The following is a 27,795-nucleotide window of genomic DNA, read 5'->3' on the forward strand; positions in this document are numbered from 1 at the left end:
GTCATCTGCATATCTGAGGTTAGATTGTTATTATGTATTAAATTCTACTACACTATGAGGAGCAGGAGGGCAAGGCCATGTCTTTGCTCACTGCAACCTTAGCACCTTGCAGAGGCATGGCACCTACTAAGTGTAATCTCTAATAGTAACTCAGAGGGTGTCAGGCATTGTGCTAAATTCTTTATGGGAATTTACTTATTTAATTCCCACAACAAGTCTACAAGGCAATGTTATCATTTCATTTGGAAGATGAAGACAGTAAAAGAGTTCCCTGGTGGTCCAGTGGTTAGGATTCAGTGCTTTCACTGTCATGGTCTGGGTTCAATCCCTGGTCTGGGAACTGAAATACTACAAGCCATGTACTGTGGGCCCCCCCAACATCCCCCCCCCCAAAAAAAGATGAGGACAATGTGATACTGTGAGACAGTGAGACAGAATAGATAAGCCAGGTTTGCCCGAGGTCACATAGGTATTAAACCACAAACTCCGGTTTCCAGCTAGCAGACTGGCCTACAGCCCATACTCTCCTTCCTTCTGCTGTAGCTCAGGGCAGGAGCTCCAGTCACAGCTGCTCACTGACTGAATGAATGAACAGAGAAACCGCCTTTCCCCTCTCTCACTCCGATACACATCTGCATTTTGATTCTCCAGGTCCTAGCTCTCTCTGACCCTTCACTCCTTATAGAATCTGGCTGATCCTTAAGGAACAGCCCTAGCGTCAGTCTCACCACTGTCCCCCTTCCTGGGGACCAGCTGACAGTCTCCGGCTGTTGTGTGGCATCTACCTGAAGTCACCGCTCCCAATTCCAGCTCTATTCTATGTCTGCTCCAGTGTGACTTGAACCCAGACTCCACCTGGCACTATGGCCGCGGTCTCCTCCCCATGAGTGCCTTCTGCCCGGGTGCTCACCCTGGGATGGTTTGTACTCGTCTCCTTTGTCTTTCCTGCCTCTCACCTGGGCACATCACCTCGGACCACCTCCACTGCTTCTGCCATTCAGTTCTCCATTGGTGTTTGGGCTCTCAGGCTTCCCTCTAGTCTCGCCTGAGCCTAACAGACCGATCAACAAACTGGCTGCACAGGAAAAGGAATCCTTGTCTCTTCAGAGAGTCACTGTGCAAATCTCTAGACTGTGAACACCACCCACCATCTTCCTGTGAAGATGCAGATCGAGGTTCAGAGTAAGGGCTTTGAAGACTACCACACCTAGGGCTCAGGTCCTGGCCATTAGTGGGGCCATGCGGAGGTCACAATGTCTCTGCACTTTAGTGTGCCCATGTACACTTTACACTTTAGTGTAAAATTGGTATAATAATCAGACTTCTCTCACAGGGCTGTTATGAAGACTGGAAGAGATGTTATATATGAAGTTGTTACCAGGTCATGTCCCAGTCAGTGATCTGTTACGATTATCTTCACTTATATCATCACCATCAAGCATTCCTGCCATGGCACAGGGTCCAGGGCACAGGCTCTGGAGCTAGGAATCCCGGTCCTCTACTTCCGAGCCATGTGGCCTCGGGCTACTTAGCCTCTCTGGGTCTCACTTAAGTTACCTATAAAATGGAAATAACTCTATCTACCTCACAGGGTGTTGTGAGTTACTTCCTGTAAAGTACTTAAAACCATCCTTGGTACATGATAAACATCCGGTAATGGTAGCTGTTGTTGATTTTGTTACTCCTATTTATAATACTACCATCACCCAGGCTGCAAGCTGCTTTAGAGGCGTGGTTAGACAATGGCAGGGTCAAAGAGCTTCTGCAATGTTCTTCCGTGGTGGTCCAGTGGTTAAGAATCCACGCTTTTACTGCAGGGTTTGCGGGTCCGATTCCTGGTCAGGGAACTATCTCCCACATGCTGCACAGTGCAGCTAATTTTTTTTTTTTTAAAAGAGCTTCTGCAAGACTCCATTTAGTGGGGGGTGCAAATGGTGACCAAGCCTGCCTGATTCACTCTGAGTGAGCAGAAGGGATGGACCACGTTTGCCGATGATAAGAGAGAGTCCACTCCCACTTCTAAACCAAAACTGCAGGTGTTCAACTGAGATTTGAGGCTGGCAAGCCACTGGGGCTCCCTGGCTTTTCAGACTTGCTGTAAGGAAAAAATGCTGCCCACAAAAAGCTCATGCTTTGTGCCAGATTAAACACTGCAGACATAGTTAACAACAAGTTACTGGCCATGGAAGAGAAAAAAAAAAAAATCCATTATCTTGAAACCTAGTTTTCACTGAAAGATCAAGGTATTTTTGACTGAGCCTTTTGTGATTTGTACTTTCACTCCCAGGGATTCCTTGGTGGCTGAGTGGTAAAGAATCCTCCTGACAATCAGGAGATGCAGGCTTGATCCTTGGATCAGGAAGATCCTCTGGAAAAGGGAATAGCTATCCAGCCCAGTATTCTTGCCTGGAAAATCCCATGGACAGAGGAACAGGTCATGAAAGGGTCAGACACAACTCAGTGACTAAACAACCTTCACTCATAGCCTGGGATTCTAGGGTTTAAAGATACACACAGTTCACAATGCTGCATTCTCAAAAAACTACTGAATTTTCCAGCAAAATTCACATGCAACAGTAAGGGTCAGCAGCAAAAAGACTAGTTAACACCATGTCCTTGGTATATGTGAAAGGCGTTCAGGGTGAGGTCTCATGGTGAAGGATGCTATGAACGGTGCTGCAAATATTAGCTATAATCTCCCTTCCAACACTGCCGTGTCTGACAGATCCATGGAAACACAGGGGCTCAAAATGGATTTCTTTAGGCCTGTTTTCCATGCTCTTCTCAGGTTGATTAGGGAAAAGAGGAGCCCACAAAAACAGTTTCAAACCTAAAAATGAAGACCTGCATGGTAGCTGGATGCTGGGAGATACCAGAAGCCAAAACATCCCGAGAGGCCAAAACCATGCACCAGTATGTTTAGGATGAGAGAGAAAAATAAAAAATAAAAACTCAGGTAACCATTGGAGACAGTCATGTGTGTCAAAGACTATATTAGTGTGTTTAAGTGTATGATCATTTCCTTCTACAGAAACCCTACAAAGGAAGTCCTATTACTCATCAAATGCCATAGATGAGGCCATTGAACCTTAAGGAATTTAAGTGACTGCTTTAAGGCTACACAGCTCCTATAGGAAGGCTGGATTTGAACCTAGGGAGTGTAACTCCAGAAATGGTACTCCAAACCAAGAATTAAGTTAGAATTTGAAAAACCAGGGCTCAGAACAGAATTCCCAAAGATATTAATGATAATGAAAGTCACTCAGTCGTGTCAAACTCTTTGCGACCCCATGGACTATACAGTCCATGGAATTCTCCGACCAGAATACCAGAGCGGGTAGCTGTTTCCTTCTCCAGGGCATCTTCCCAACCAAGGGAGTGAACCCAGGTCTTCCACATTGCAGGTGGATTCTTTACCAGCTGAGTCACCAGGGAAGCCCAAAAAGGTTAATAATGGGGTTAAAATTCTGCCCACCCTAACAGCTCCCTCCCTTCATCTGTGCCATCCATAGGGTAGCCTCTGGTTTAGCTACACGTGGTGATTGAAAATGAAACTGATTAAAATGAAATGAAATTTAAAATTCAGCTCATGGCTGGTGAGCACTTGAAAGGTGGCTTGTATAGCTAATGGCCTGAAATTTTCATTTCATCTTGATTACTCAAATTTCAATAGTCACATGTGGCTTGTGGCTACTGTATCAGACAGTGCTGGTCTGGGCAATTTTTCTCAGCTCTGTCAGACGTGGTTCAGGGCTGCTTTCCAAAAAGTTCTCAGAGACAAGGGGCACTCACTGCTTTGTCCAAGGATCTACAGAAAATCTTGAGGATAAATTACCTGCCTTTTCCTTAGGGTCGGAGACTATATATTCTTCAAATGTGCTTAGTTGGTCTTTCCAACATTCTCCAACCTCTAACCTCCAATCTTCCAGATGTTTAAGCTGGTTTTAGAAAAGGCAGAGGAACCAGAGATCAAACGGCCAATATCTGCTGGATCATTGAAAAAGGAAGAGAATTCCAGAGAAACATCTATTTCTGCTTTATTGACTAAGCCAAAGCCTTTGACTGTGTGCTGCTGCTGCTGCTGCTAAGTCGCTTCAGTCATGTCCAACTCTGTGTGACCCCACAGATGGCAGCCCACCAGGCTCTGCCATGCCTGGGATTCTCCAGGCAAGAACACTGGAGTGGGTTGCCATTTCCTTCTCCAATGCATGAAAGTGAAAAGTGACAGTGAAGTCGATCAGTCATGTCCGACTCTTAGCGACCCCATGAACTGCGGCCTACCAGACTCCTCCATTCATGGGATTTTCCAGGCAAGAGTACTGGAATGGGGTGCCATTGCCTTTGACTCTGTGGATCACAATAAACTGTGGAAAATTCTGAAAGAGATGGGAATACTAGACCACCTGACCTGCCTCTTGAGAAACCTATATGCAGGTCAGGAAGCAACAGTTAGAACTAGACATGGAACAACAAACTGGTTCCAAATAGGAAAAGGAGTACGTCAAGGCTGTATATTGTCACCTTGCTTATTTAACTTCTATGCAGAGTACATCATGAGAAACGCTGGGCTGGAAGAAGCACAAGCTGGAATCAAGATTGCCGGGAGAAATATAAATAACCTCAGATATGCAGATGACACCACCCTTATGGCAGAAAGTGAAGAGGAACTCAAAAGCCTCTTGATGAAAGTGAAAGAGGAGAGTGAAAAAGTTGGCTTAAAGCTCAACATTCAGAAAATGAAGATCATGGCATCTGGTCCCATCACTTCATGGGAAATAGATGGGGAAACAGTGGAAACAGTGGCAGACTTTATTTTTCTGGGCTCCAAAATCACTGTAGATGGTGACTGCAGCCATGAAATTAAAAGACGCTTACTCCTTGGAAGGAAAGTTATGACCAACCTAGACAGCATATTCAAAAGCAGAGACATTACTTTGCCAACAAAGGTCCGTCTAGTCAAGGCTATGGTTTTTCCAGTGGTCATGTATAGATGTGAGAGTTGGACTGTGAAGAAAGCTGAGCGCCGAAGAATTGATGCTTTTGGACTGTGGTGTTCAAAAGACCTTTCTTCTCAAGAGGAGACTCCTGAGAGTCCCTTGGACTGCAAGGAGATGCAACCAGTCCATTCTAAAGGAGATCAGTCCTGGATGTCTTTGGAAGGAATGATGCTAAAGCTGAAACTCCAATACTTTGGCCACCTCATGCGAAGAGTTGACTCACTGGAAAAGACTCTGATGCTGGGAGGGATTGGGGGCAGGAGGAGAAGGGGACGACAGAGGATGAGATGGCTGGATGGCATCACTGACTCGATGGACATGAGTTTGGGTAAACTCTGGGAGTTGGTGATGGACAGGGAGGCCTGGTGTGCTGCAATTCATGGGGTCACAAAGAGTTGGACATGACTGAACGACTGAACTGAACTGAACCTCCAATCAGGATCTCCTGATTTCCTCCTAAGTTACACTGTGAGAACAATCAAGTCAGAACAGACAAACCCAAGAACAACTGCTCTAGACAGTGGTTGTATGAGCACCAGCAGAGAGCTGTTCAAAATGCAGGTTCCTGGGCCCCACCTCTACTGGGTCTGATATCCTGGGCCTGGATAGGAGGCCCTGGAATTCATGGTTCAATCAAGCAGCCAATGATTCTGATACAGGTGGTCTAGCTTTGAGAAACTCCACTTCAAAGTCTGAATTACATACATATCTTCTGGCCTCTTAAATAATTATAGCATATAAATCTTTTGAGAACAGTACAAACTGGGCTGGAAGCCAGGCAGTCATCACTCTGTGCTAATTGCACCTTTGTATGACATTAGGCAACATGCTTAGTCACCAAGGCCTCATTTTTTTCATCTGAAACATGGGGGTAAACATATCTGCTCTTTGTCCTCCAAGACAAAGGAGCACACAGCTGTGAAAGCATCGGAGAGGATGATGAGGTTAATAACACAACCTACATATATCCTACAACTCAGAGACACATTTTGCGTCCAGCAGAGAGTTCCAATCGGCTTTACATTAAAAAAAAAAAATCCAAAATTTTAACTTATTTGGGAACCTGGAAGATCTGACAGCATGGAGCTCAGATGAGGTTGGCAGCCTGATGTGCGGAAGAGCGCTGCTCTGGGGTCACATGCAGAAGTTCCAATCTCTGCTTTGAAAGTTGGATGACTTTAGGCAAGTGCTTCAACCTCTCTGTGCTTCAGTTTCTTCTACTCTGAACTGAGAATGTTAAAAGTCTCTCTCTTTCAAAGACTTGTGATGATTTAACTGAGTGACTATTTATCAAGTGCTTGGAACAATGTCTGGCACATGGTGAGTGCTATATCACTCTTAGTTGAATAAATAAATAAACATTCCTGCAGGCAGCAACAACCAGCTGGAGCCAGCGGCGGCTGTCCCTCCAGAGGGGGCTGATGTGCATAAGGCTGTCACAGTTTTCACTGGGACAGACACATTTGACTCTGGGATCCCTACTGGAATGGACAGACATGTGTCTCCTTCCTGGTGTCCCATCCACAAAAGGCAGAGACACTCAATGCTCCTTCAAGCAGCATTTCTCCATCTATCTGAAGTGAAGGACCAGTTTTCATATTTCAGCCCAGTATGGCCTGATATGTGACCCACCTGAACAGGACTGACACCCAGCACATGCCACAGACAACTCACCCACCGGTCTCTAACACCTTGTCCAGTCCACACCTGAACCAGCAGAGACAAGCCCACTGAACATGCGCTTGGATGTTGCAATAATGTCAAATTGCTCCCAGAGAGCGTAAACACTGTTAATATCAGTACTTATCTCCAGGTGCACTGTGGATAGACCTGCTCCTCAGATGACACTTTGCACAGTGTCATCTCGGAGAATGCCGACATTGTCTACACGTGTACACAAAACAGCTGGACAATGTAGTTGGCAAGAGCAGGCAATGGATTGTCTGTCTGTCTTATGTCTCTCTCAACACTTTTGTCCTTCTCAGCCTGCCTGCTTGCTCCTTATCTGTCCTCATTTCTTTCATCTTTATCCACACACTAAAACCAGCTCCCTAATAAGATACTGGAGCTCACAACCGCCCACCCCTTCTCTTTAATGTCGCTTTTGGCCGAGAGGTGCTCTCCTGCCCCTGTGCCCACATCCACAACCTCATCCCCAAGTAGCTCTCCAGTTGCCCAGGACCAATGACTGACTGACATGACTGAGCAAAGCATCCGTCCCTTTGTCCCAGAAAGGAAGCCACCCCACTGTATGGTCCCACTCATCCTTCAGAGCCCCCTGTGGGCTCAGACTGAAGCGTGACCCCAGCCCAGACAGCATTTTCCACTTGGCTCCTCCCCGTCCTTCCCTGTCTCTCTCGCTCCTCTTCCTTGGCATCATGTTCTCAACATGCGAGCACCATGTTCATCACAGGCACCTTAACCCCTGTGTCAGGCTCCACTTAGAAGGAATCCAATCAAAGGAGCCACTGGCATGGGGTTCACCTTCCTCGACAACCTGGTGGAGGAGGGCATGTGGCAGGCATGATGCAAAAATCCTGAGGACCAGCAATCAGAGGGCCCCGAGAACATTCTCAGGGTACCAGGAGACCAGAACCTACCTGTTGCATTAGACAGCGCCAGCGACTCCATGGAGCCCCGCGGGGTCTGCTCAGTGGGCGTCATGTCCTCAGTGTACTTCAGCGAGCTGATGGGGTGCCGGGTCCGACACTGCTGAGCGGACAAGCCCCCTTCCTCCTCCTCCTCTTCCTCATACTTGGGGACTGGGATGCCGCCCCGGGTTTCACTGAAGCTCTGGCTGGACATGTCACTGTAGCTCTCCTGGGACCGCAGCCTGCCCGGGTAGTAGTCCTCCCGGCACTCCTTGATGAAGCTGCCACCGTGGCCCTTCATGGCCAGCGACGAGCTCCTCTTCGGGTTGCCGAAGTGCTTGGCCCACACGTCGGTCTGGGCTCCAGCGCCCTGCCCGCCGGGGCTGTAGGAAGTTCTGATGTTGCACTGGCTGAGGAGCTGCAAGGGGCTCTGCGGCTGGCTCTGCTCCAGCTTGTTCCCGTAGTGGTATGGCTCGTCCCGGCTCCTCCAGATGGGGTCCCGGTTGAGGCTGGGTGTCTGGCTGGACAGGCTGAGCAGGTCCATCTGCAGTGACAGAGGGTCCACGTCGGCCGACAGCCGGTTGGAGCTCACCTGCAGCTGGCTGTGCTGGTTGAGCAGCGGCTCCTCCGTCTTGCCCTTGTTCTTGCCGATCTTGGCGCTGCGCCGGGACTCCTTGGCCCGGGCGTTTTGGAAGGCGGAATCGGAGGAGTCTGAGCCATTGGGGTCCTCGCCGGCGCTGCAGGCCCGCGAGCAGAAGATCTGGCCTTGTTTGGGGAGGAAGGGCCGCCCCAGGAGCGACTTCTTGCAGTGAGCGCAGCAGAAACAAGTCTCAGTGGCGTGCCAGTGTTGGCCGTCATAGGTCATTTGACCTTGGTCAATTCCTGGGAAAAGAAGGGACACGAATAGGGTGACGAGCTGCTCAGAGTGCTGTGACACAACATGAAATGTACAGCACCCTGGTCTGACTCAGGGTTCTAGATGCTGCAGAATAAAATGTCTACAGGTAGACTATCAGGCTCCCGCGTAAACAGTATTCGTGTCTTACGAGAGTCACCGTGTTTTACCAGTCAGGTCCTCCTTAACTCACGTGCCCTGAGGGCAGAGAAACCAGATCAAAGTGGCCTGTCCAGGAATCCTTCTGACCAGGGCACATTCCTCCAGATAAACAGCAATAATGATACTCAGGTGTGAGAATCACCGCTTTAAATGCTTTGCATATATGTGAACTCACTTAACCTCTCAACTGCAAGAGGAAGATCTCTAATACTATGTCCACTTTTCAGATGAGAACACAGAGGCATAGGTGATTAAATAACTTGCTCAGTGTACAAGAGCTAGCAATCACAGATGAGATCTATGCCCAGCACGTCTGGCTCCTAACCGTGACCTTGATAATTGTCTCTTTCACTCTGCTTCGTGGCCCTGTCCCCCCTTCACAGCTACCCGTGACTGTTGTCCATCCTCACCTGCTGTATTTTCTTCACAGCACGAATACTGCTTGACAACGAGCCACTACATACGTGCATCTATTAATTACTAAAAGTGAAGCTGGATGATGAAGTTTCCGGGGTATCTCCATGAACATGGCCTGGGGCTCATGCCCCAGGGGCTCTTCACATGTGGAATGGGCAAGTGAACTGAATCCCTTCACTAGCGTATGACACTCTAAGGGGACATCAGTTTAGCAGCTCAGTGGAAAGGAAAAAAGTGGATTTCAGCTCATGTAAGGAAAAACTTGGACCTGGTTTGTCAAAGACATCTCCTTACCATAAGCATGCATATTCCTTGTGTAACTTCCTCCCTGTGCCAAAGCTGTGCCTGGTTTATATAATCTTGTCACACCTGCTTCCAGGAACTTCCCATAGCCCTGGCTGTTCTGCCCTCTTCCAGTTACAGGACTTAACCCCGTGGTGAGACACCATCTTCCTGCCACCCTTGGCCATGAGCTTTGGGCGGGGCTAAAGCCACAGCTGGACTGGCACTGTTCAATAAAAATACCATATCTCCTCCAAACCCAACAACTAGTTTAAGGTTGTGCACGTGACCTGCGCCAGGTCAGTGAGAGAGGCACCTGCATCTGTTACTAAGGTAACCACACAGGGAGACCTTTTGACAGCAGTTACTAAACAGGCAGAATGGGAGTCGGAAGTGGTGGGGGCCCCTTCCCCCAACCCCATAGGAGTGCAGACCCAGCAGTGACTGTGGGATAGGAGGGGACCTTGGCAAGACTCCTCATAGCTCATGATAAATGTCTTCCCTGAAAGGCAGTATGGATGGGAACTGTCACCTGTGGTGGCTGACAGTCCTGAGTCTGAACTTTCCAGGAATAACCTTTAGAGACTTGTCTAGAGAGGGTGTGAATGAGAAACGGGGAAAAGGAGAAGGGCAAGAGCCAAAGGCCACGAGTGCAGCAGCCTCTCCGGGCCCTCTCTGTGTTCGCCTCACTGTCTTTATGTCCCTGGTCCAGAGAGAGAAGAGTAAGGTATGATCTTCTCCTAGGAGCTCCTCCCCAAACTAAGGGGGTCTCTGTTTATTTAGGCGTCAGGCTATAGGGACCGAAAGGGGATATTTAGAGGGACAGGAGAAGCCACAAGGGCACCCCAAGGTGAGTGAGACACTCAATCAAGTCCCTGTCACAGCACTACTTCCCCAGGAGGAGTGAGAACTGGCGGGGATGGGGCTAGAAACAGCAGGCCCAGAGCTGGAGCTCCACACACACAATGGAGTATTACTCAGCAATAAAAAGGAGCAAAATTGGGTCATTTGTAGAGACATGGATGGACCTAGAGGCTCTCATTCAGAGTGAAGTAAGTCACAAAAAGAAAAACATATCATATATAAACACATATATGTAGAATCTGAAAAAAATTGATATAGACGATCTTATTTGCAAAGCAGAAAGTGAGACACAGATGTACAGAGCAAATGTATGGTCACCAAGTGGGAAAGGGGGTGGGATAAACTGGGAGACTGGGATTGACAAATATACACTATTGATACTAAGTATAAAACAGATGGTAAGAACCTACTGTGTAGCACAGGGAACTCTACTCAATGCTCTGTGGTGACCTAAATGGGAAGGAAATCCTCCCAAAGAGGACATACATACATACATACATATATATATACACATGTATATATATAGTATGTCTATATATATATATATATATATAGATGTACGGCTGATTAACTTTCTGTTTAGTATAAACTAACACAACATTGTAATGCGACTAAATACTTCAATAAAAATTTAAAACAAAGCAAAACCCCCACAAAAACACTTCCCTCAGCAGGCTATTGGAGGGAGCAGAGGCAGGCAGAACCCTCTAGTACTCAAGAGTGAGGCCTCAGGACTCAGACAAATACAGGTTCAAACCACAGCTCCACACCATGCCAGCAGGTTATAAAGACTCTGAAACCTATCAGCTTAGTACAGCCGCTGAAGGACTGTGTGACCCTAGGCAAGTGGCTTCTCGTCTCTGGGCCTGCGTCTCCTCCACACTAAAACAGGGATAATAACAGTACTTACTTCTTGGGGCTGCTGTGAGAATTGAGTTAAGATAGAGTCAGTGCTTAGACTCTGCTAACTCTTGGTCTTCTTGTGTGTTCGTGAGGTCTCAACACCTGTCTCTCTTTGCCCTGAGGGCTGCTATCTGGATGCTGTTCAAGAAAGAGCTGAGGCTGGCTAGGTCCTCCCCATCCCCGTCCTCCTCGTCCCGAGAACTGGAGCTGATACCCGGCTGCCCTGGGTCCTCACAGTGAGCTCCAACTCAGCGTGGCCTCCCCAGCAGCTGCAGCCTCACCCGCTGCCTGTCAGAGGTGTGGGAAGTCCAGTTCCTATGGCCTGTGCTCCACCAGCTGCCTCTCCATGCTCCTGCAAGGGAACACGCCCAGATGCAGCAGTGTGGGCCTAGTTCTGGGAGTGGAGGCCCCGCACAAGGCTGGCTCGCGGTGGGGAGAGCGGAGGATGAGGCATGTTCCAAAGTGGCCCAGCCAGCATAGGAACGTGGCCCCTGATAAACATCAATGATGTCAGATGGTGCTCTGAACTGCTCCTGAACTCTAAACATCTGGAAAAGGGCTTGGCCGTTCCACATCTAAGCGTTCCTTTTTTATTCCCTCTCTAAGCCCTTTAAGTACTTCTCTGAGGGTGTATATGTCTACCGCTGCTACAGCCTTGGTCTGTTTATAGGACTGTTTACTCTGCTGTGTGCAGGCAAAAGTACCGTTGCCCTGGCAACAGCTGCCTGATGCAGGGTCTGCGCTGCACGGCTGTATAAATAGGGAATATTTGGATAATATGGTCAGAGCAGAGCACCCAGACACTGTGGTATGCATGATACACAGAGCACACCCTTTCTCTGCTGCAGGAAAAGTATGTTTTACAGAAAAGTGGATTTAAGGGAAAAAAATAAATCAGGGACAACATTTTAACTACAGCAGTGATAATACTGCAGGCCACAGTGGTCCCCCTTTCTGATAAAGCATGGATGTCTTTTTATGGATTTCAGAGGGAAGGAGAAGGGAATGGCAATCAAAGCTAAAGAAGACAGAAAGAGGAGAAAACAGAGGTGTGCATGCCATGGTGACAGATGTATTTTCTCTCTTCCAAGCTGCTGGGCAAAAATTTTAAGTGGCAGTTTCTGGAGAGGCTTTTCAGTCTCACTGAAAAGGGACAGAAGAAACAGAAATACTAACAAGCAGGGGGATGGCTGCTGTATGCAAGGTGTCTGCGCGTTCTGCCCCTCTCATCCAGGCAGGCACCTTCCTGTAGACCCAGAGCCACGGTGAGCGTGCTGGGTCAGCACCTCACACCACCTCTCCTGATCGAGTCCCACCCCCAGCCCCTTGTCCAGATCAAGACCCGCCTTTCCTCGTTGTTCAGTCGCTCAGTCATGTCTGATTCTCTGCAATCTCGTGGACTGCAGCACACCAGGCTTGCCTGTCTTTCACCATCTCTCAGAGTTTGCTCAAACTCAAGTCCATTGAGTTGATGATGCCATCCAACCATCTCATCCTCTAATGCCCTCTTCTATTCCTGCCCTTAGTCCTTCTCAGAATCAGGTCTTTTCCTTTCCTAGCTCTCAGAATAAAGGGAAGTATGTCTGTTTAACCGCTTTGACTTGTGAGAAACAGAAGCTGGTGGGAACCCGGTTGAGGCATCAGGCTGTAAGAGGTGAAGATTTCAGGGGCTGGGGAAAGGGGGTTTTTCGTGACAGCCCAGCTCCCAGATGGGAATGCTGCTGGACCCAGGTCGGTGTAGCACTGTTCATCCTGGGGCCTGGTAGGGACTTCAGCTCAGAAGGGCTCCATGGAAGCAGGTCTGAGCCCACGGGATGGACCCTACAGTGACAAAGGACCCCTGAGGATATAGTAGGTGTCTGAAAGCTGTGATTTTAATCAGCACCCAAGCCCTTCAAGTTATGAACTAACTTTTCATCTGACTGCATCACTTCTGATGAACCAGGGAGACAAGGCCACCTCTTTTTGTTCCGGATAAAATCTTTTACGTGAGGTAAAACGGGCTCCCAGACTGATGATCTCCACACCTCCCCACTATAGGTAAGGAGTTGGCAGCCTCCAGGCAGATTTCTTGGAACTGCACAAGCCACAGGAAGATCAGGCTGCTGGTCTCAGAGACATTCATCCACTGCCAACTTCTCTTCTCTTTTTAAAGGGCAGCTCATTCTCAAGGTGCCAGAACAGGCGAGCTGAGTGAAGACGCTCCAGATGCTGCATGATCAGGAATAGTGTTGAAGGGCTGAACGAATCCGTTACTTGAAAAGGGAAAATGATTTTCACCATCTCAAATCTGCCACTTATTTGAGGCGTTTATAGCTTCGGAGCTATTTGAGGTTCTCTCGCTTTGTTTTTTGGCTGGGTCGGATTTTGCTGATTTCTTTCAGGACATGCATGCCAGTTGCCACTTGGTTTCCTTGACTATCTTTTCCTACCAAGAGGACCGTTCTGTTTCCTCCTTCTGCTGATCCCTGAGGTTTTCTGAGGAGGCTGTGGAAGGCAACTGTTTATATTTTCCCCTCCTCTGAGACCTCTCCTCCTCTGCTTGGTAGTTAAGACTGTCCATCATGTAGCCCCGCCTTGGGGGTGGGTCTATGACTCAGTCAGACCAACAGGAACCCCCTATTCATTTCTTTCTAGGGTGGAACAGATGACCTAATGGCCGGCTATAGCATTTCTATTTGGAGGACCTGACTTGGATACTGGAAAAGTCACGATTCCATCCTTTTTAGAGAACAGTGCTTAAGCTGGTATGTATAAGTGTGGGGGTCATTGTTACACCTTGTGAAGGCACCCTGTTGCCAAATGATGCCAACAGAAGGCAAGCTGAGACACAGAGGAAAAAAAAACAAAAAAAAACCAGATTCTCTTCAATCCCTTGATCCATCCTTACCTGAAACCAACATCCTCCCTGGCTTCTCCGGTACTATGAACCAAGACATTCCCTTTTGCACTTAAGGGAGTATCAGTTGGATTGCTATTGCTTGCAACCAAAGGGATTCTAACTATACCAGACACAAAGGAGATGCAGTCAGAGTAGGACCAGGATGAGCACCAAGTGCTGCCTCACCTATGTGCTGGGCACAGGTGTCACAATATTCTGCATACAAGGACTCAAAGCAGTGGCAGCAGTAGGGCCTTCCCTCCTTCATGATGTAGCGCTGGCCACCCAGCACCGTCTCACACTCGAAGCAGCAGAAGTGTTTCATGTGCCAGTGTCGCCCCTCGGCTTCTGTGCATTCATCTGCAAAGATGATCTGCAGAGGGAGAGGCCAAAAGGTCAGTGGGTAAGAAACAACCATGAGAATACACTGTGAAGGAGGAGAGCTATGAGGGCCCCAGACTAAAACGGTAGGAAAACTGGTCCCACCCACAAGTTATTAAACAGAAGTAGATACGTATATATTTACTCTATACCTATATCAGTTTCCACATGTGGATTTTCCTAAAGCACATTTAAACAGTTTCTGACCTGGCCAGTGATTAATTTAACCACAGTGTATTCAGACAAAGAATAGTCTACCAAAAAGAATATAGAGCAGGACTAACAGCTGACAGCTCATGGACATTTTGGCCATTATCTGTTTAATTTGGATTATATATGGTATCTTTTTTAAATGAGAAACGTCATATAAACACCTGGGATCCCGAGTGTTTTTTGAAAATACAGTATTTGGCAATGTGTGCTACACATTCCTGCATGGCGACAATAAAAGGGGTTGTTGCTTTCAGATGAGTGACGAGTTCTGCAGTTTGTCATATTTTTCACCACTTGCTGTAACCTTAAAATGAGTCACCTTTATTTACGGTAACCGCCTAACCCTCAGAGGTATTTCTGTTTTGAACCATGAGACAGACTTGTTTTCAATTTCAAAGCACAGATTTAAGAACGTACTACAAACTGCAGTAATCAAGGCAGAAATAATCTCAGACATTTATGGCCAAATGACGATTGACAAGGGTGACGAGGACATTCAATGGAGGAAAGAACAGTCTTTTCAATAAACCTGCCTGGTACGACTGAATAACTGCATGCAAAAGAATAAACTGAACCCCTACCTCACACCATATATAAAAGTTAACTCAAAAGGGATCAAAGACCTAAATGTAAAAGCAAAAATATTATAAAATGTCTAGGAGAAAAGTAAAGATGTGAATTTTCAAAAACTCTGTTTCCAGTTAGGCAATGGTTTCTTAGCTACGACACTAAAAGCATAAGCAACAAGCGAGACATCGGAAGCTGGATTTCATTGAAATCAAAACTTTCATGCTTCAAAGGACATCATTAAGAAAGTGAAAATATAACTACAGGATGGGAGAAAATACGTGCAAATCACAGATCTAAGTGACTAGACTCCAAAATATATAAACAAGTTTCACAAGGACACAATAAAGAAAATCACCCAACTGAAAAAATATGCAAAAGACTTAACGAGACATTAGTCTCCAAAAGAAGATATGCAAATAGCCAACAAACACATGGAAGAAAAGATAAACATATAAGCCATTAAGAAAAATCCAATCAAAATCACCATGTGATGTTATTTCATACCCACTAAGGTGACTATATGGCTTCCCTGGTGGCTCAGAGAGTAAAGAATCTACTTCAATGTGGGAAACCGGGTTCAATTCCTGGGTTGGGAAGATCCTCTGGAGGAGGGCTTGGCAACCCACTCCAGTATTCTTGTCTGGAGAATCCCATGGACAGAGGAGCCTGGTGAGCTACAGTCCATGGAGTCCCAAAGAGTTGGACATGACTGAACGACTAAGCACAGCACAGCACAGGTGACTATAATTTAACAGACAGACAGTAATAACTACTGAGGAGAATGTGAGAAATTGGAATTCTCATTTGTTGATAGCTGCAAATGTAAAATGGTGTAGCTGCTCTGGAAGACAGTTTAGATCCCCTCAAAAAGTTAAACATAGAACTACCATATGGCCCAGCAATTTCACTCCTGGATATAGACTCAAGAGGACAGAAAATATATGCCTGCAAAAAAATCTGTATATGAATGTCCACAGCAGCTTTGTTTAAAACAGTCAAAAAGTGGAAACAACTTAAATGCCCACCAATTAATAAATGGCTAAACAAAATGTGATATATACAGTTGCTTATTATTCAGTCATAAAAAGGAAGGTACTGATACACGCTGTAACTCGGGTTAACCACAAAAACATCATGCTAAGTGAATGAAGCCATGCATGGAAGGTCATATGTTGCATTAATCCACTTATACAAAATGTCCAGAATATGCAAATTCATGGAGAGACTAGATGAATAGTTGCCAGGGCTGGGGGCAGGGGGAGAAAGGGGAGTGACTGCTGATGCATCTGGGGTTTCTTTTTGGATGATAAAAATGACCTGGAATTAGGCAGTAGTAATGGTTGTCCAACTTTGTGAATACACTAAAAACCACTGAATTGCACACCTTCAAAGGGTAAATCTTATGCTGTATGAATTAGACCTCAATAAGCAAAAATTTCAAAGTGCTTTAACATCCTACTTCATTTCCTATTAGATAAAGTATTACGAGCACTCGCTTCCAGATGGGGCAACTGAGGCAGGCAGGGAAAGGTGCTGCCTAGAATCACAAACTTGGACCGACTACCTGCTCAGAGCGTCTCTTACGAACATCAGTAGTAGCATGAGAATCCGTATTAGTTAAGACCGATAGATTTCCTCCTAGAAGAGTGAGTCTCTGATGGGCAGTTTTTAAGGAAGAAATGCCACATACCGGTGGCCTCTGGGTGACAAAGTGCAGGGTCGTTTACAGGGTCCCACATAGCCTTACAGGGTCAAGAAAGAACCAAAAGTATATTTTGTACAGGAAGAACCCCCTGCCTAAGACCTTTTCCCCAAATTATTCCTGTAAAATCGGTCAAGCTTAGAACATTCTCCTTTCTGCTCCCAACTTTTATACTAACCCAGGTTTTCTACCTTTCAGCTCTCAGACCACACTTGGGTGTACTTTGGCTGGGAGGAAAGACGAAGTATGAACCTTGGGTCCAGTCTGCTCTCTGACCTGGGTGAGTGTATGGGGCAGAAGGATCCTAATGGAGTAGCCATCTGCCCTGGAATCCTCATCAGGACTTTCATAGATTATGGGAGAATCACATCATGCTACTCATTTTCTTCTCTTCTCATCCTAATCTGTCGCATTGAATCTCAGGAAACCCAAGATTTTAAGATAATTCAGAAATGACACATTATTACTAATGATGACTGCTCCCTTGGATTTGGGCTGAAACTGAAAGCTCCACAACAATCCCTCCCCCTCCCCCTTTTTAAGAGTTCTGAAATGACCTAGTGCCCTAGAAACTGTTTTCCTATGAGACTGTCAAATTCAGCAAAGCAGGTCACAGTCCTGGACATTCTAGCAAACAGGGATGGGGCCAGACCCGCTCTCAAAAGCGTTAATAGGAGAGGCTGGAGAGGCCTGCGGTTTTCCTCCATGCAGGAACCACAGGGCAACGTGCTGGCTGAGGTGAAGCCCGGGGTGACAGTGGGGCTGCGCACCCCAGGGAGCGGAGCCAGCTCTGACCTCGTCGCAGGCTGCGCAGCGCGGCTTCAGGCACTCTGCGTGGTGCCTGCCACAGTAGATCTTCCCATCCTGGTAAAAGTAGATCAAATCCACCAGGAGCTCATTGCAGACGGTGCAGATAAAGCAGGGTGGGTGCCAGCTGACACCGTGGCCGGCACGTGATGCAAACACAGCGATGTCCCCGCCATTGATCTGGCCTCCACACTGCGAGGTGAACAGAAACAGGTCAGTACGAGGAATAGCAGCCCCCAGCTCTCAGCGCCATGAGGCAAAGATACACAACCGCCAGCATCCTTAGCTCGTTACTGAGCACTTACTTTCAAATGAATTATTGTGCTGCCTGCTATAAACACGTGGCAGGCTGGTTTCTCTTGCCCCTCTACCCCCACCATCCCTTCCTAGGGCCTACAATTAAGATGAAGATCATTGTCACTGAGAAAATAAAGAATCACAGAGGTGGGAGAGAAAGGCAAAGTCTGTCAGTGCAGTGACACAGAAGAGCTCTGCTGACAGGAAGCAAACTGAGCGGAGGTCTCATTATCTCTGAGACATTGCAAACTCCCTGCCGGAGGCCCAGCCACGTCAAACGCCTGCAGCAAGAGTGTGGCGTGGGGGAGCGAGAAGGAAGCCTGCAGGGATTCGGGGAGCTGGCGGGGCCTACACTTAGGGTGGCAGGGGAGTGGGTTCATAAAAACATGCCCACCTTTTACCATCTAGGTTTCTCTAGAAGCCTCTCAGGCATGCTTCTGGCCTGCTTCCTCTGATATCTTTGTACACAGTCCCAAATGAAAAGGTACTACTCCTAAGGCCAGACTACGGCAAGGACTTCTTTTTTCTCCCTTTCCTATCTTCTCACTCATTTCCATAGTTCCTTCCCCTGCCCAGAAAGGAGCAAGGTAAAATCCATGATAACCCATGCTTACAGTTGGGCTTAAGATAAAATGAATAGAGTCCGAGGGTCTTGGAGGGAACAATAAAGTGTGAGGCAACAGGTCTGGGGGAGGCTTTCTGCTGATCATGGTATTGGGCTGAGAGTCCAGCCCGACCTGAGAGGCTGACTCTGGGGACAACGTCTGAAGAGCAGAAAGGCCACCCCTAGACCTTTCCCACACACTGCCGTCAAAAGCACTGAGATGCTTCATAGAAAATGAAGTCCAGGTCTCATGGAGTAGTCTCTGGGAGCTGATTCATGCAAGTGACCAGACATAAGAAAGACATTACATTACAGAAAGTGATACCCCTGCCTTGTGGGGCAACGTTAGTAGAGCTGAGGTATGCGTATTGTTAGAAGATAAACCAGGGGGCACATTAAAGCTTTCCAGTTTATTTGCTCCAACACTGATTTGAATTGGGTAGCAAGCATCAAACTGAAGGTGGCTGGGACAGAAACCCAGGGAGATAGTTTTATAGAGAAGTCATGGAAGTAAAAGCAAGGAAAGTATTTCAGTGACTATAGAGATTAAGTGGTCCCCTTATTTGGGAAAGCCCAGCTGGCTGCTTGCAATTGGTTGTTCTTCAGTGTCATTTTCTCAGATTCCGGTACCCTGACTGGTTCAGGTTTTGGTCTGAGAAGACCAAGGCAATAGAGCCACCCCAGTCTAATGGCGTCCTTATTTGATTACTGTAACAATACAGAATCCCATTTCACCCTCACCATGATTCTACGACCTAGGTATTCAATACCCCCATTTTGGAGATGACAAAACTGTTAGGAAAAGTAATAGGGTCAAGGTCGCCTGGCAGACTCATGTGTCAAACGTACATCTTTCTGTCTCCATGCTGTCATCACTATTCTGTGTCACTCTCGATATCTGCCTGTGAAATGCCCAACTTCCCTTTTACTTCAGGTGAGCCCTTCTGGGCTGGTCAAGAAGAACCCACTCAAGCGTGGTAGAGGCTCTGAATGGAGCACACAGAACCTCACATCTTAAACTCTGACCACCTGCATCTCAGGGGTGGGTGTCAAGGATGAGGACCCCTGTTGTCAATTCCGGTGCTTTGGCTCCCCTGTTAAGTAGCATCTCCATTTCATCCACTGAGCCTTCCAAGCTTCTCTCTCTGAAATCCCTCCCCAAAAGGGCCCCCCAATAAATGGCATCCCCTCTGTTCACATAGTATGTTGCCTTTTCTTCACCAGTTAAGGTCATGTATCCTCTTGCAATCTGTGCCTGAATGGGTCCCTGAAGTGCTTAAGGAGTTAGATGGGGCCACTCTTTGAGCAGCAGGGCTAAGAAAAGTGCTCAGTACATGACCATCTGCCCCAGAAGGCTTTTGGAGGTCAAGAGGTCGGGGGGGGGTGAACCCAGGCAGGCCTGATTCCCACCCTGTTTTCTTAGAAACCCTTCTCCACCATGCCCGGAGCACTCTACAGGAGACTAGAAGAAAAAACAAACCCAAACTCACAACCAAGTGAGGTCCGAGAAAGAATGTGGGAGGTCCATGCACTTTGCTAAAGAATCTTCAGACCCAAGGAGATGACCATTTACCACCTCTTTAAAGGGCACTGGTCCTAGGATGATCCTGGGAAAGACAGTGGCCGTGGTCCAGAAAAACTCCACTTTCTAAAGCACTCATTTTAAAATAATATTCCATCATGTCCTTTCTCTGCTCAAATCCCTCCAGTGGCCCTCTTTCTCCTTCCAGTGTTTGACACAGCTCTCCATTAAACTGGACTTGACCGGTGCATTCTCTTCCTTTGCCCCCCTGCCCTGCCACAATGGCCAACCTGCTATTCCTGGCCCATAAGAGAAACGCTCCTGCCGCAGCGTCTTTGAACGTGCTGTTCTCTCACACCCCGCTTCCCCTGCCATCACATGACTCACTCCCTCAGTTCCTGACTGTCTCTGTGGAGCCTTCCCAGCCACTTCCCTGAAAATTACAGCCACCTCACACTCCCAGCATTAACTCTCTTCCCCACTGCATTTTTTTCCTCTTATTTATCGACATTATTGTCTGACTTCTCTCCTAGGACAGAACTCCTTCCAAGGGCAAGACCAAGCTTTCAAACCTTTTGCTCACAGCTGTATCTCCCAGGCCTATCAAATAGGCTCTCAAGAAAATAAATGCTGAGTGAATGAATCAGGGAAAGGATGCCTGAGTGACCTCCCGAGCACGCCCCAGACCATGCGCTCACCTGTTCACAGATGGCTCCCGTCATGGTGACCGGGAAGGGCCTCACGTTGCCACGGCCCAGGTTTTCACGCTTCCTCTGGTTGCTGAAGAGCTTCAGCTCCCTCTTCTCTTCCTCGTCCAGGGAGTTGCAGTAGCGAACCTGGACAGACACACAGGAAGGTTGGGGGTGGTGGGGTGGTCATCTCTTGCTCCTGAGGATTCCTGAAGCCCTGGCCTCAGACTTTTTTCTTATTAAACACATGTGCACTCTCAGGTGTCCTGGTGGGCACCTGAATACCACCAGGCTTGGGGTTATTTAGGTGAGTGTCTACCCGAGATTGTTGACCATCAAAAGAGCTTCCTAGAGGCTCGAAACTCTGGAGCACAAGTCTTAGGCAGGCCAGTGGCTGGTACCTGTTTCTCATGCTCACTGCCCCTCTCTGCTCACCACACTGAGAGCCACGTCATTGGCAGAGCTTTGCTGCTAGTCAACATCTGGGACTTCCTTCTTCTACAAACTGATGTAGATCTTCAAACTGATCATCATACTCTTACTATCAGATGGTAAAGCATCTACCTGCAATGCAGGAGACCTGGGTTCGATCCCTGGGTTGGGAAGATCCCCTGGAGAAGGAAATGGCAACCCACTCCAGTACTCCTGCCTGGAAAATCTCATGGACGGAGGAACCTTGTAGGCTACAGTCCATGGGGTCGCAAAGAGTCTGCCAGGACTGAGCAACTTCACTTTCACTTTCACTCTCACCTCCATGGGCCCAAGGAAATGATCCCTGACACCAAAGGATGGCTCCAGGCCAACGAGCCAGAACTGTGGTCAACACGCTCATGGCGTCTGTTTCCCAAAATGAGATGGGAACCAAGGCGTGAGACTGAGAATTTGGTTCAGAGCTCTCTGTGTTCTCTCAGGAAGTACTTGCATGTTTCTCTGTGTGTAGGAGGGAGAGGGCTGCTCACCGGGCTTTGGTTAACAACTTGCATAAGAGAGTTTCCTTCTCGTTCAACACAGAAACTCACAAAAATTAAGGGACAGACATTAAAGATATTCAAATCTGCTATTTCCCATTCTCTCTTTTATTTATGCACACCTTGGGAATTTTGCTGTAATCTTGAACTACTATTTACTTAATACTGTTTTAAAAACTAACTCATTTCTTTTTTTACTTGAACACATTTACTTGAAAAGAAAGTATATGACTATAAATAGAAAAGCAATATCACTTGTGAAAAAATAGGGCAGTCATAAAACTAAATACAAGAGTGAAAACAAAACCATACTGTTGGCTTCTAGCTGGTTACTTTTCCTTGTAGGAGATTCTAAAACGGAGGTTCTCAATGCTGTTACTTAAAAATGGAGATCAGTAGGAGTTGGAGAGGTGTGAGACACCGGCCCACCCAAACTGAAATTTCCCCCATGATCACTCAGCCACAAGGAATGAAATACAGTTAAAAAAGGGAGAGCGTCTCTCATTATGTGGTTAAGTATTATTTACTGCCATGTCCTTGTACCACCCAAAGTCATGGATCTAGACATCTTTGGACACATGGATCTAATCCCACCCTCTGTCTTACTTCAGAATAATCTGGACATCTGGAACACTAACTGAATTGCCTGGATGATTTGTCCTACAGATGGTCAAAGGGCAACCTTTGAACCAGGACTAGTTGAAAACCACTGCAGCTGTATACATCAAAACTGTCTAACCTATATGAAAAAGGGCATGATCAACTATTTACTTTAGAATCACCCTTTGTCCTTTAAGAGGCCATGTCGAATGGACAAATCTGTCCACTGGGTCATGTGTAAGCAATTTTCACCAGTAGGAAGAAAAAATTTGAAGGGTCTATTTTCATGAAATCACAGTCAACCATAAACAGAAATAACAATGAAAAAACAGAAAGGAGCAGGTAAGAGCAGACCACGTTCCTCAATCAAGTAAAAAAAAAAAAAAAAGAGTCTTCATGTGGAGAATGTACTGCCATGATCTGAATAACCCAGAGAATACGATTACACCACTGACAATTTATGGACATGCTTTGAAACACAGGCACACCCCTCCTGCTTGTAAAAACTGGCATTTTCACTTTCAAATTAGTTACCTGGGCATCAGGTTACAATGCTTGCTTTCCTCTTTAAAGGAGAAAGCATTATTTAAATGTTTCATGAAGTCTGAAATAAACAACAGGAAGGGGAATTGTGACTCCCTTTCTAGAGAGTTGCTTCAGTTTTTAAGCTTTTGCTCTGCTTATTCAAATTAATTTTTGAGGCTCCTGGTTTATTCCTTTTATTCAAATGTGGGAAGATAAAGACTAAAAAACCACACACTTATTTCCTCAGGGACTGAGCTCGTGGGTGGGGGCAGCTGGTAAAAAGCTGGGTCCAGCTCTCTAAAGGAGTTTTAAATTTCTCCTTTTACCTTGAAATTATGGCTTTCTTTAAAACACAATTAGAGTTAAGTAGACAACTGGATTCTATAGGATCACTACTTTTAAAAACCAGATACTTGAACATTAATTTCTAGTTTGCAAACCTAAACCTCCCAAGCATGATGACTTTTTAAAAACACATACACAAATTTCCTTTTAGGATCAAATTTGACTTCAAAGATGATAAATGCCTGCTTAGAGTGCCCTTGTCTGGGTTCAGAAAAAAAGACAATCTGCAAGTCATACTTTCAGGAGTAAAAAGGATAACCTTGGCAAGCTGGATTGGAAATAACAAAAACACAGATGTTCACAGCTGCAAATCTGGACACGTAACTTCTACAGCAGTGTAACATGGAAAACCTCCACACTCATTTACTAAGAAAAGATGCTGAAAATCTAAGAGAGTCACAAAGTTTGTGCTGGGCTTGAACTGCCCAGGGAATCTCATTCATCTAACATGCTCAGGAAACTGGCATCGCCTACTCTTCAACTAAGAAAACCTGGACTTGAACTTTTAAAGTTCAGTGCTCTCTGCCCCCAGTAGTTAGTATAGTACCAGGCACAGAGGCAAATCAACCCCACAGTAAGATTCTGCTTTTCAGTAACCCTCTCCAGAAGATGTCTGACAGCTTCTTTTACCTCTAATTAAGGAAACTAAAATCTAAAATTAATTGCCCGAGTTTTTCCTCGGGGATCTCACTGACCACAGCATTCTGATGACGAAAAAGTTAATAATTCGCTGAAAGTTCTAAGCAAAGGCTTCTGAAGGCCCCTCTAGCCCCTTACCTCATTGTCATGCGGTGGCAGCTGGTGTAATAGTTGCTTGATTCGAAGTTTCTCTCCAGGACTGTTGACATAGGGGACTTTCTCTTCTGGCAGACAGCTATAGTACTGGTGAACCTGAAGGGTGGGAAAGCACATGGGTAACTCACCCATTCCTCAAACCATCTGCCCATTCCCACATCCTGGGGAGATGGTTCCCACAGCAAGACTCAATCTGCTTCCCACTGTCTCCACCCTTCGTGAAACTCCACAGCCTAGGAGTTTCTCGTTGCAAGCAGAGACATTTATTCTTGAAGAAAGAGTCCCGCGGATCTCCCATGTCTTGGGGCTTTTCCTCTCTTTGTAAGGGAGAAACAAACCCGTCAAACTTTCCTAGAAAAAGAGATTTAGGCAAACATGCTGATGACCCCAGGGGCCAGGGCTTTCTCAGCAGGCTCCCCTGAGAGCTGACTTTACCATTTTCTCTGTGTGTCTCCGGCATGTAACCTGCCCTCCCAGCCAAAAGGATGTGTCAGTGCCTGTCTCGGCGCTGGAGTCTTTGGCACTTGGAGGACTCTTCGGTCCCTCAGCCTCCACCTACACTAAAAACCCTCTAGGTTTTCAGCTTTTCCTGAGGACAGGCCAGAAGATCAGGTCTGTTAAAAAGTCACTGAATTTGGGATACAGAACATGTAATTAAAGATCATCATCAACTTTTTTTTTTTTTTTTTTTACTACATGTTAGAATGCTCCTGTTTACAGCTGTTAGGATATATTCTTTCAGTCTCTGAGGCTCATTCAACCCTAACAATGACTTGGGAAAGCACTAAACATCTAATTTTGCCTGAAAAAGAAAACAGACATTCTACCATCCAGTTGCATGCAAGCTAGGAGAAAAAACTGGCCAAACAGAAGATATGCTTTATATACGAGAGATTAAAAAAAAAAATTACCACAAGCTCAGATGATATCATGGAAAATACTTTTCAACTATCTCTAAGCATTATGACCAGCTCTTGTGAAACAAGGCATTCATTCAACAAAACAGAGAAGACAGAAGACATGAGGCCCTAAATTCACTGTATTTGTTACACTCCTCAACCATGGTCACATTCCCTGGAGTTTAGGGAGCCTTGGATATGACTATATGTTTTAGGAATGCTGGGGTGAAGAGTTATGAAAGCTCTGTCTACTTTGATCTCCAGAAATGAAATCGTAAGTGTTAGAAGAGAGAGGAAGAAGGCTTTATGATGACAAAGCCTTAAACAAAATGTGAAAGTCATTCTTATTTTTGTAACAAATGATCGTAACCATTCACCATCATGTGCATAGCAGCCTCTTAATCAAATCCCAAAGGCAAACATAAGCAGATTTCTTGTCCTAGACTAGCTGACTTTCGGAACCCAGGGCCTCCAACCCCTCCCTATAGACACTGGTAGGGAGCCAGGGCCTGGAATTCAGGTTTTGAAGGCAGCCCACAGATTACCGGCACTCTCTGAGAAGACATGTGAGCCCAGATCATGAGTTAGCTTGGGATTAGAAGCTGGTGATGAGCCCATCACAGACTGGCACAGCATTGTGTGCGCAGAAGAACTGCAGCCCACATGCTCACCTGCAAGGGCCACAGATAAATAAGCAGTTATACTGGGGAATGGGTTTTGCCTCCCAGGTCAAAAAATGACGGGTGGAAAGGCCTTGTGGCATCATCACTTTGTCATTCTCACAACTCCCATGATAGTTACAGAACATTAGGGGTAAATACTAATATAACATGAATCACTGTATGGATAAGCAATGAAGTCCTACTGGATAGCACAGGGAAATACATCCTGTGATAAACTGTCATCAAAAAGACTACAGAAAGAATGTATACATATATAGAACTGAAGGAAGACCAGTTTTACGCAACACCATATATCAACCATACTTCAATAAAAAAATTTTTTTTAATGCATCATACTGTGGATGCATAATCATGAAGAGTCTAATGTGAGCTCCACTGACCTTCCTGGCAATCATCCCTTATCACTCACACAGCCCTGTCTCCACTGCCCAGAGCTGTCATCTTCTGAACTGGTGCCTTGAATAAGCCCTGTCCGCTACTGTCCAAGGCTGACCCAGGCTGGAGTCTTCCCCGTATCTTCTGCAGCCATGGCCAAGTAGATCTGAACCCTGCAGTCCTGGCTCTGTCCTTACCCATTCCCATGTTTCTGAGAAGGTTAAAACCTCTCAGAATCCTTATCACATGATTGTGGCAATTAAATGAGAGTGGAGGCAAAGTATTTAGCCAGCAATAACAATAAATAATAAGAATACACAGCAGTAAGTATATCATCCAGCCTGGTATGCTTCAAATGGGACAATCCAGATTTTCGTGGCCTCCCTTCCATTTTAAGAGGTAGGCTACACCGCTGGCTTGTAGAGTGAGACCAAATCTGTGAAGCTCCCACTTGCAATGGGTCTAAGAAAGAAGGTTGCGAGGAATAAAATGCTATTTAAGCTAGTTTGGTTTCAGGGGGAAGAAAGCTAACTTATTAAAAAGATGTAGTGTTTTCTCAAAAACCCTATGAGGAAATGGAAACTTCCAATGGAAGATGACTGGAAAGGGATTTCCCATCTCTCTAAGGCTGGTGTTTTTTGCTCTATTCTTTCCTCTCAGCAGATCCCCCACACGACTGGGAGTTGACACAACCTCAGCTCAGGAGTCCACCTTAGACTGATGAGTCTTGCTCAATTCCAGTTCCTTATGGAAGGCTCTTGGGTGAGAACCACACCTGCAGGCTGGATTGGAGAAGTTTCAGGCTGTTTTAAGTGCTGCATACATGCTAAGTCGCCTCACTTGTGTCCGACTCTTTGTGACTCCATGGACTGTAGCCCACCAGGCTCCTCTGTCCATGGAATTCTCCAGGCAAGAATACTGGAGTGGGTTGCCATGCCCTCCTCCAGGGGATCTTCCTGACCCAAGGACTGAGCCTGGGTCTCTTAAGTTTTCTGCAATTTGCAGGAGGGTTCTTTACCTACCAGAGCGCCACCTACTGGAGGATAAAAAAGTCCCAACACATGACTGGGCTAAGGGGGAGGAAGTGATGGAGAGCTCTAGAGATATTTAGCTGGTAAATAAATACTTTAGTCCTCGGAGGTCCACCCTAAAGACTGAATTCTTAGGTCTGCAGAGGCAGTGACTCTTTTGGAACATCCTTCCTGGCTGGATATCTTGTGTTTCCTTTTATAATTTAAGTCTACTGATCACCACCACTGAAATGTATCTTTTCTATCAGTATTCCAGTAATTCCTTGAATACAAAGTGTTTTAAAATAATTTCTCTCAAGGCTAGCAATAATTTGGTGGATGACTTCAAATAATAGTTGGAGGAAGACTTAAAAGCTTCAACTCTTTGCCACCCCCTCTACCCTACGGACTGTAACCCACCAGGCTCCTCTGTCCATGGGATTCTCCAGACAAAAATAAAAGAGCTTATTTAGTAAGACGCTCCATTATTAAACCAAAGCAGCTAACAACGTACCAAATCACTCCCATATTACACGGTGGGTAATCTGGCTTGCTCTGAGGGAGGAGAGTGAGTCAGTGCTTCACCACTTTCAAGGCTCTTCAAAGCCTGTTCAAGTCCAGGAGGAAAAATAATCACTTTGTGCTGCCTTCTGTGTCTCTTCATGGTGTTTAGGAGCTGGACTCTGCAAGCTCTTCACTGAGTAAAGGGAATTAGCAGACAGATGGGAAGGAGGGAGGAATGGCTTCCTTTCCCCATCTGTCTCTGGCTGAACATGGAAATGCTGCATGCATGGAAATGCTCTGGCATCTTCCATAAT

The 27,795-nt window shown here is 46.3% G+C and overlaps 1 protein-coding gene across 4 annotated transcripts in view; it reads right to left on the reverse strand.

The window, feature by feature from the left end:
* Positions 1-27,795, reverse strand: part of PRICKLE2 (prickle planar cell polarity protein 2) — a 342,796-nt gene that overhangs the window by 36,361 nt on the left and 278,640 nt on the right. For all 4 annotated transcript variants that reach the window (XM_027523818.1, XM_027523821.1, XM_027523819.1 and 1 more), the window contains 5 exons: positions 23,993-24,106; positions 20,787-20,924; positions 17,654-17,857; positions 14,179-14,365; positions 7,598-8,470 (listed from right to left, as the gene is read on the reverse strand). In XM_027523818.1, coding sequence (XP_027379619.1) covers positions 7,598-8,470; positions 14,179-14,365; positions 17,654-17,857; positions 20,787-20,924; positions 23,993-24,106 — 1,516 coding nt within the window. The remainder of the gene's footprint in view (positions 1-7,597; positions 8,471-14,178; positions 14,366-17,653; positions 17,858-20,786; positions 20,925-23,992; positions 24,107-27,795) is intronic.

The sequence above is a fragment of the Bos indicus x Bos taurus genome, chromosome 22 (genome assembly GCF_003369695.1).
Source record: "Bos indicus x Bos taurus breed Angus x Brahman F1 hybrid chromosome 22, Bos_hybrid_MaternalHap_v2.0, whole genome shotgun sequence".
NCBI lineage: Eukaryota > Metazoa > Chordata > Mammalia > Artiodactyla > Bovidae > Bos > Bos indicus x Bos taurus.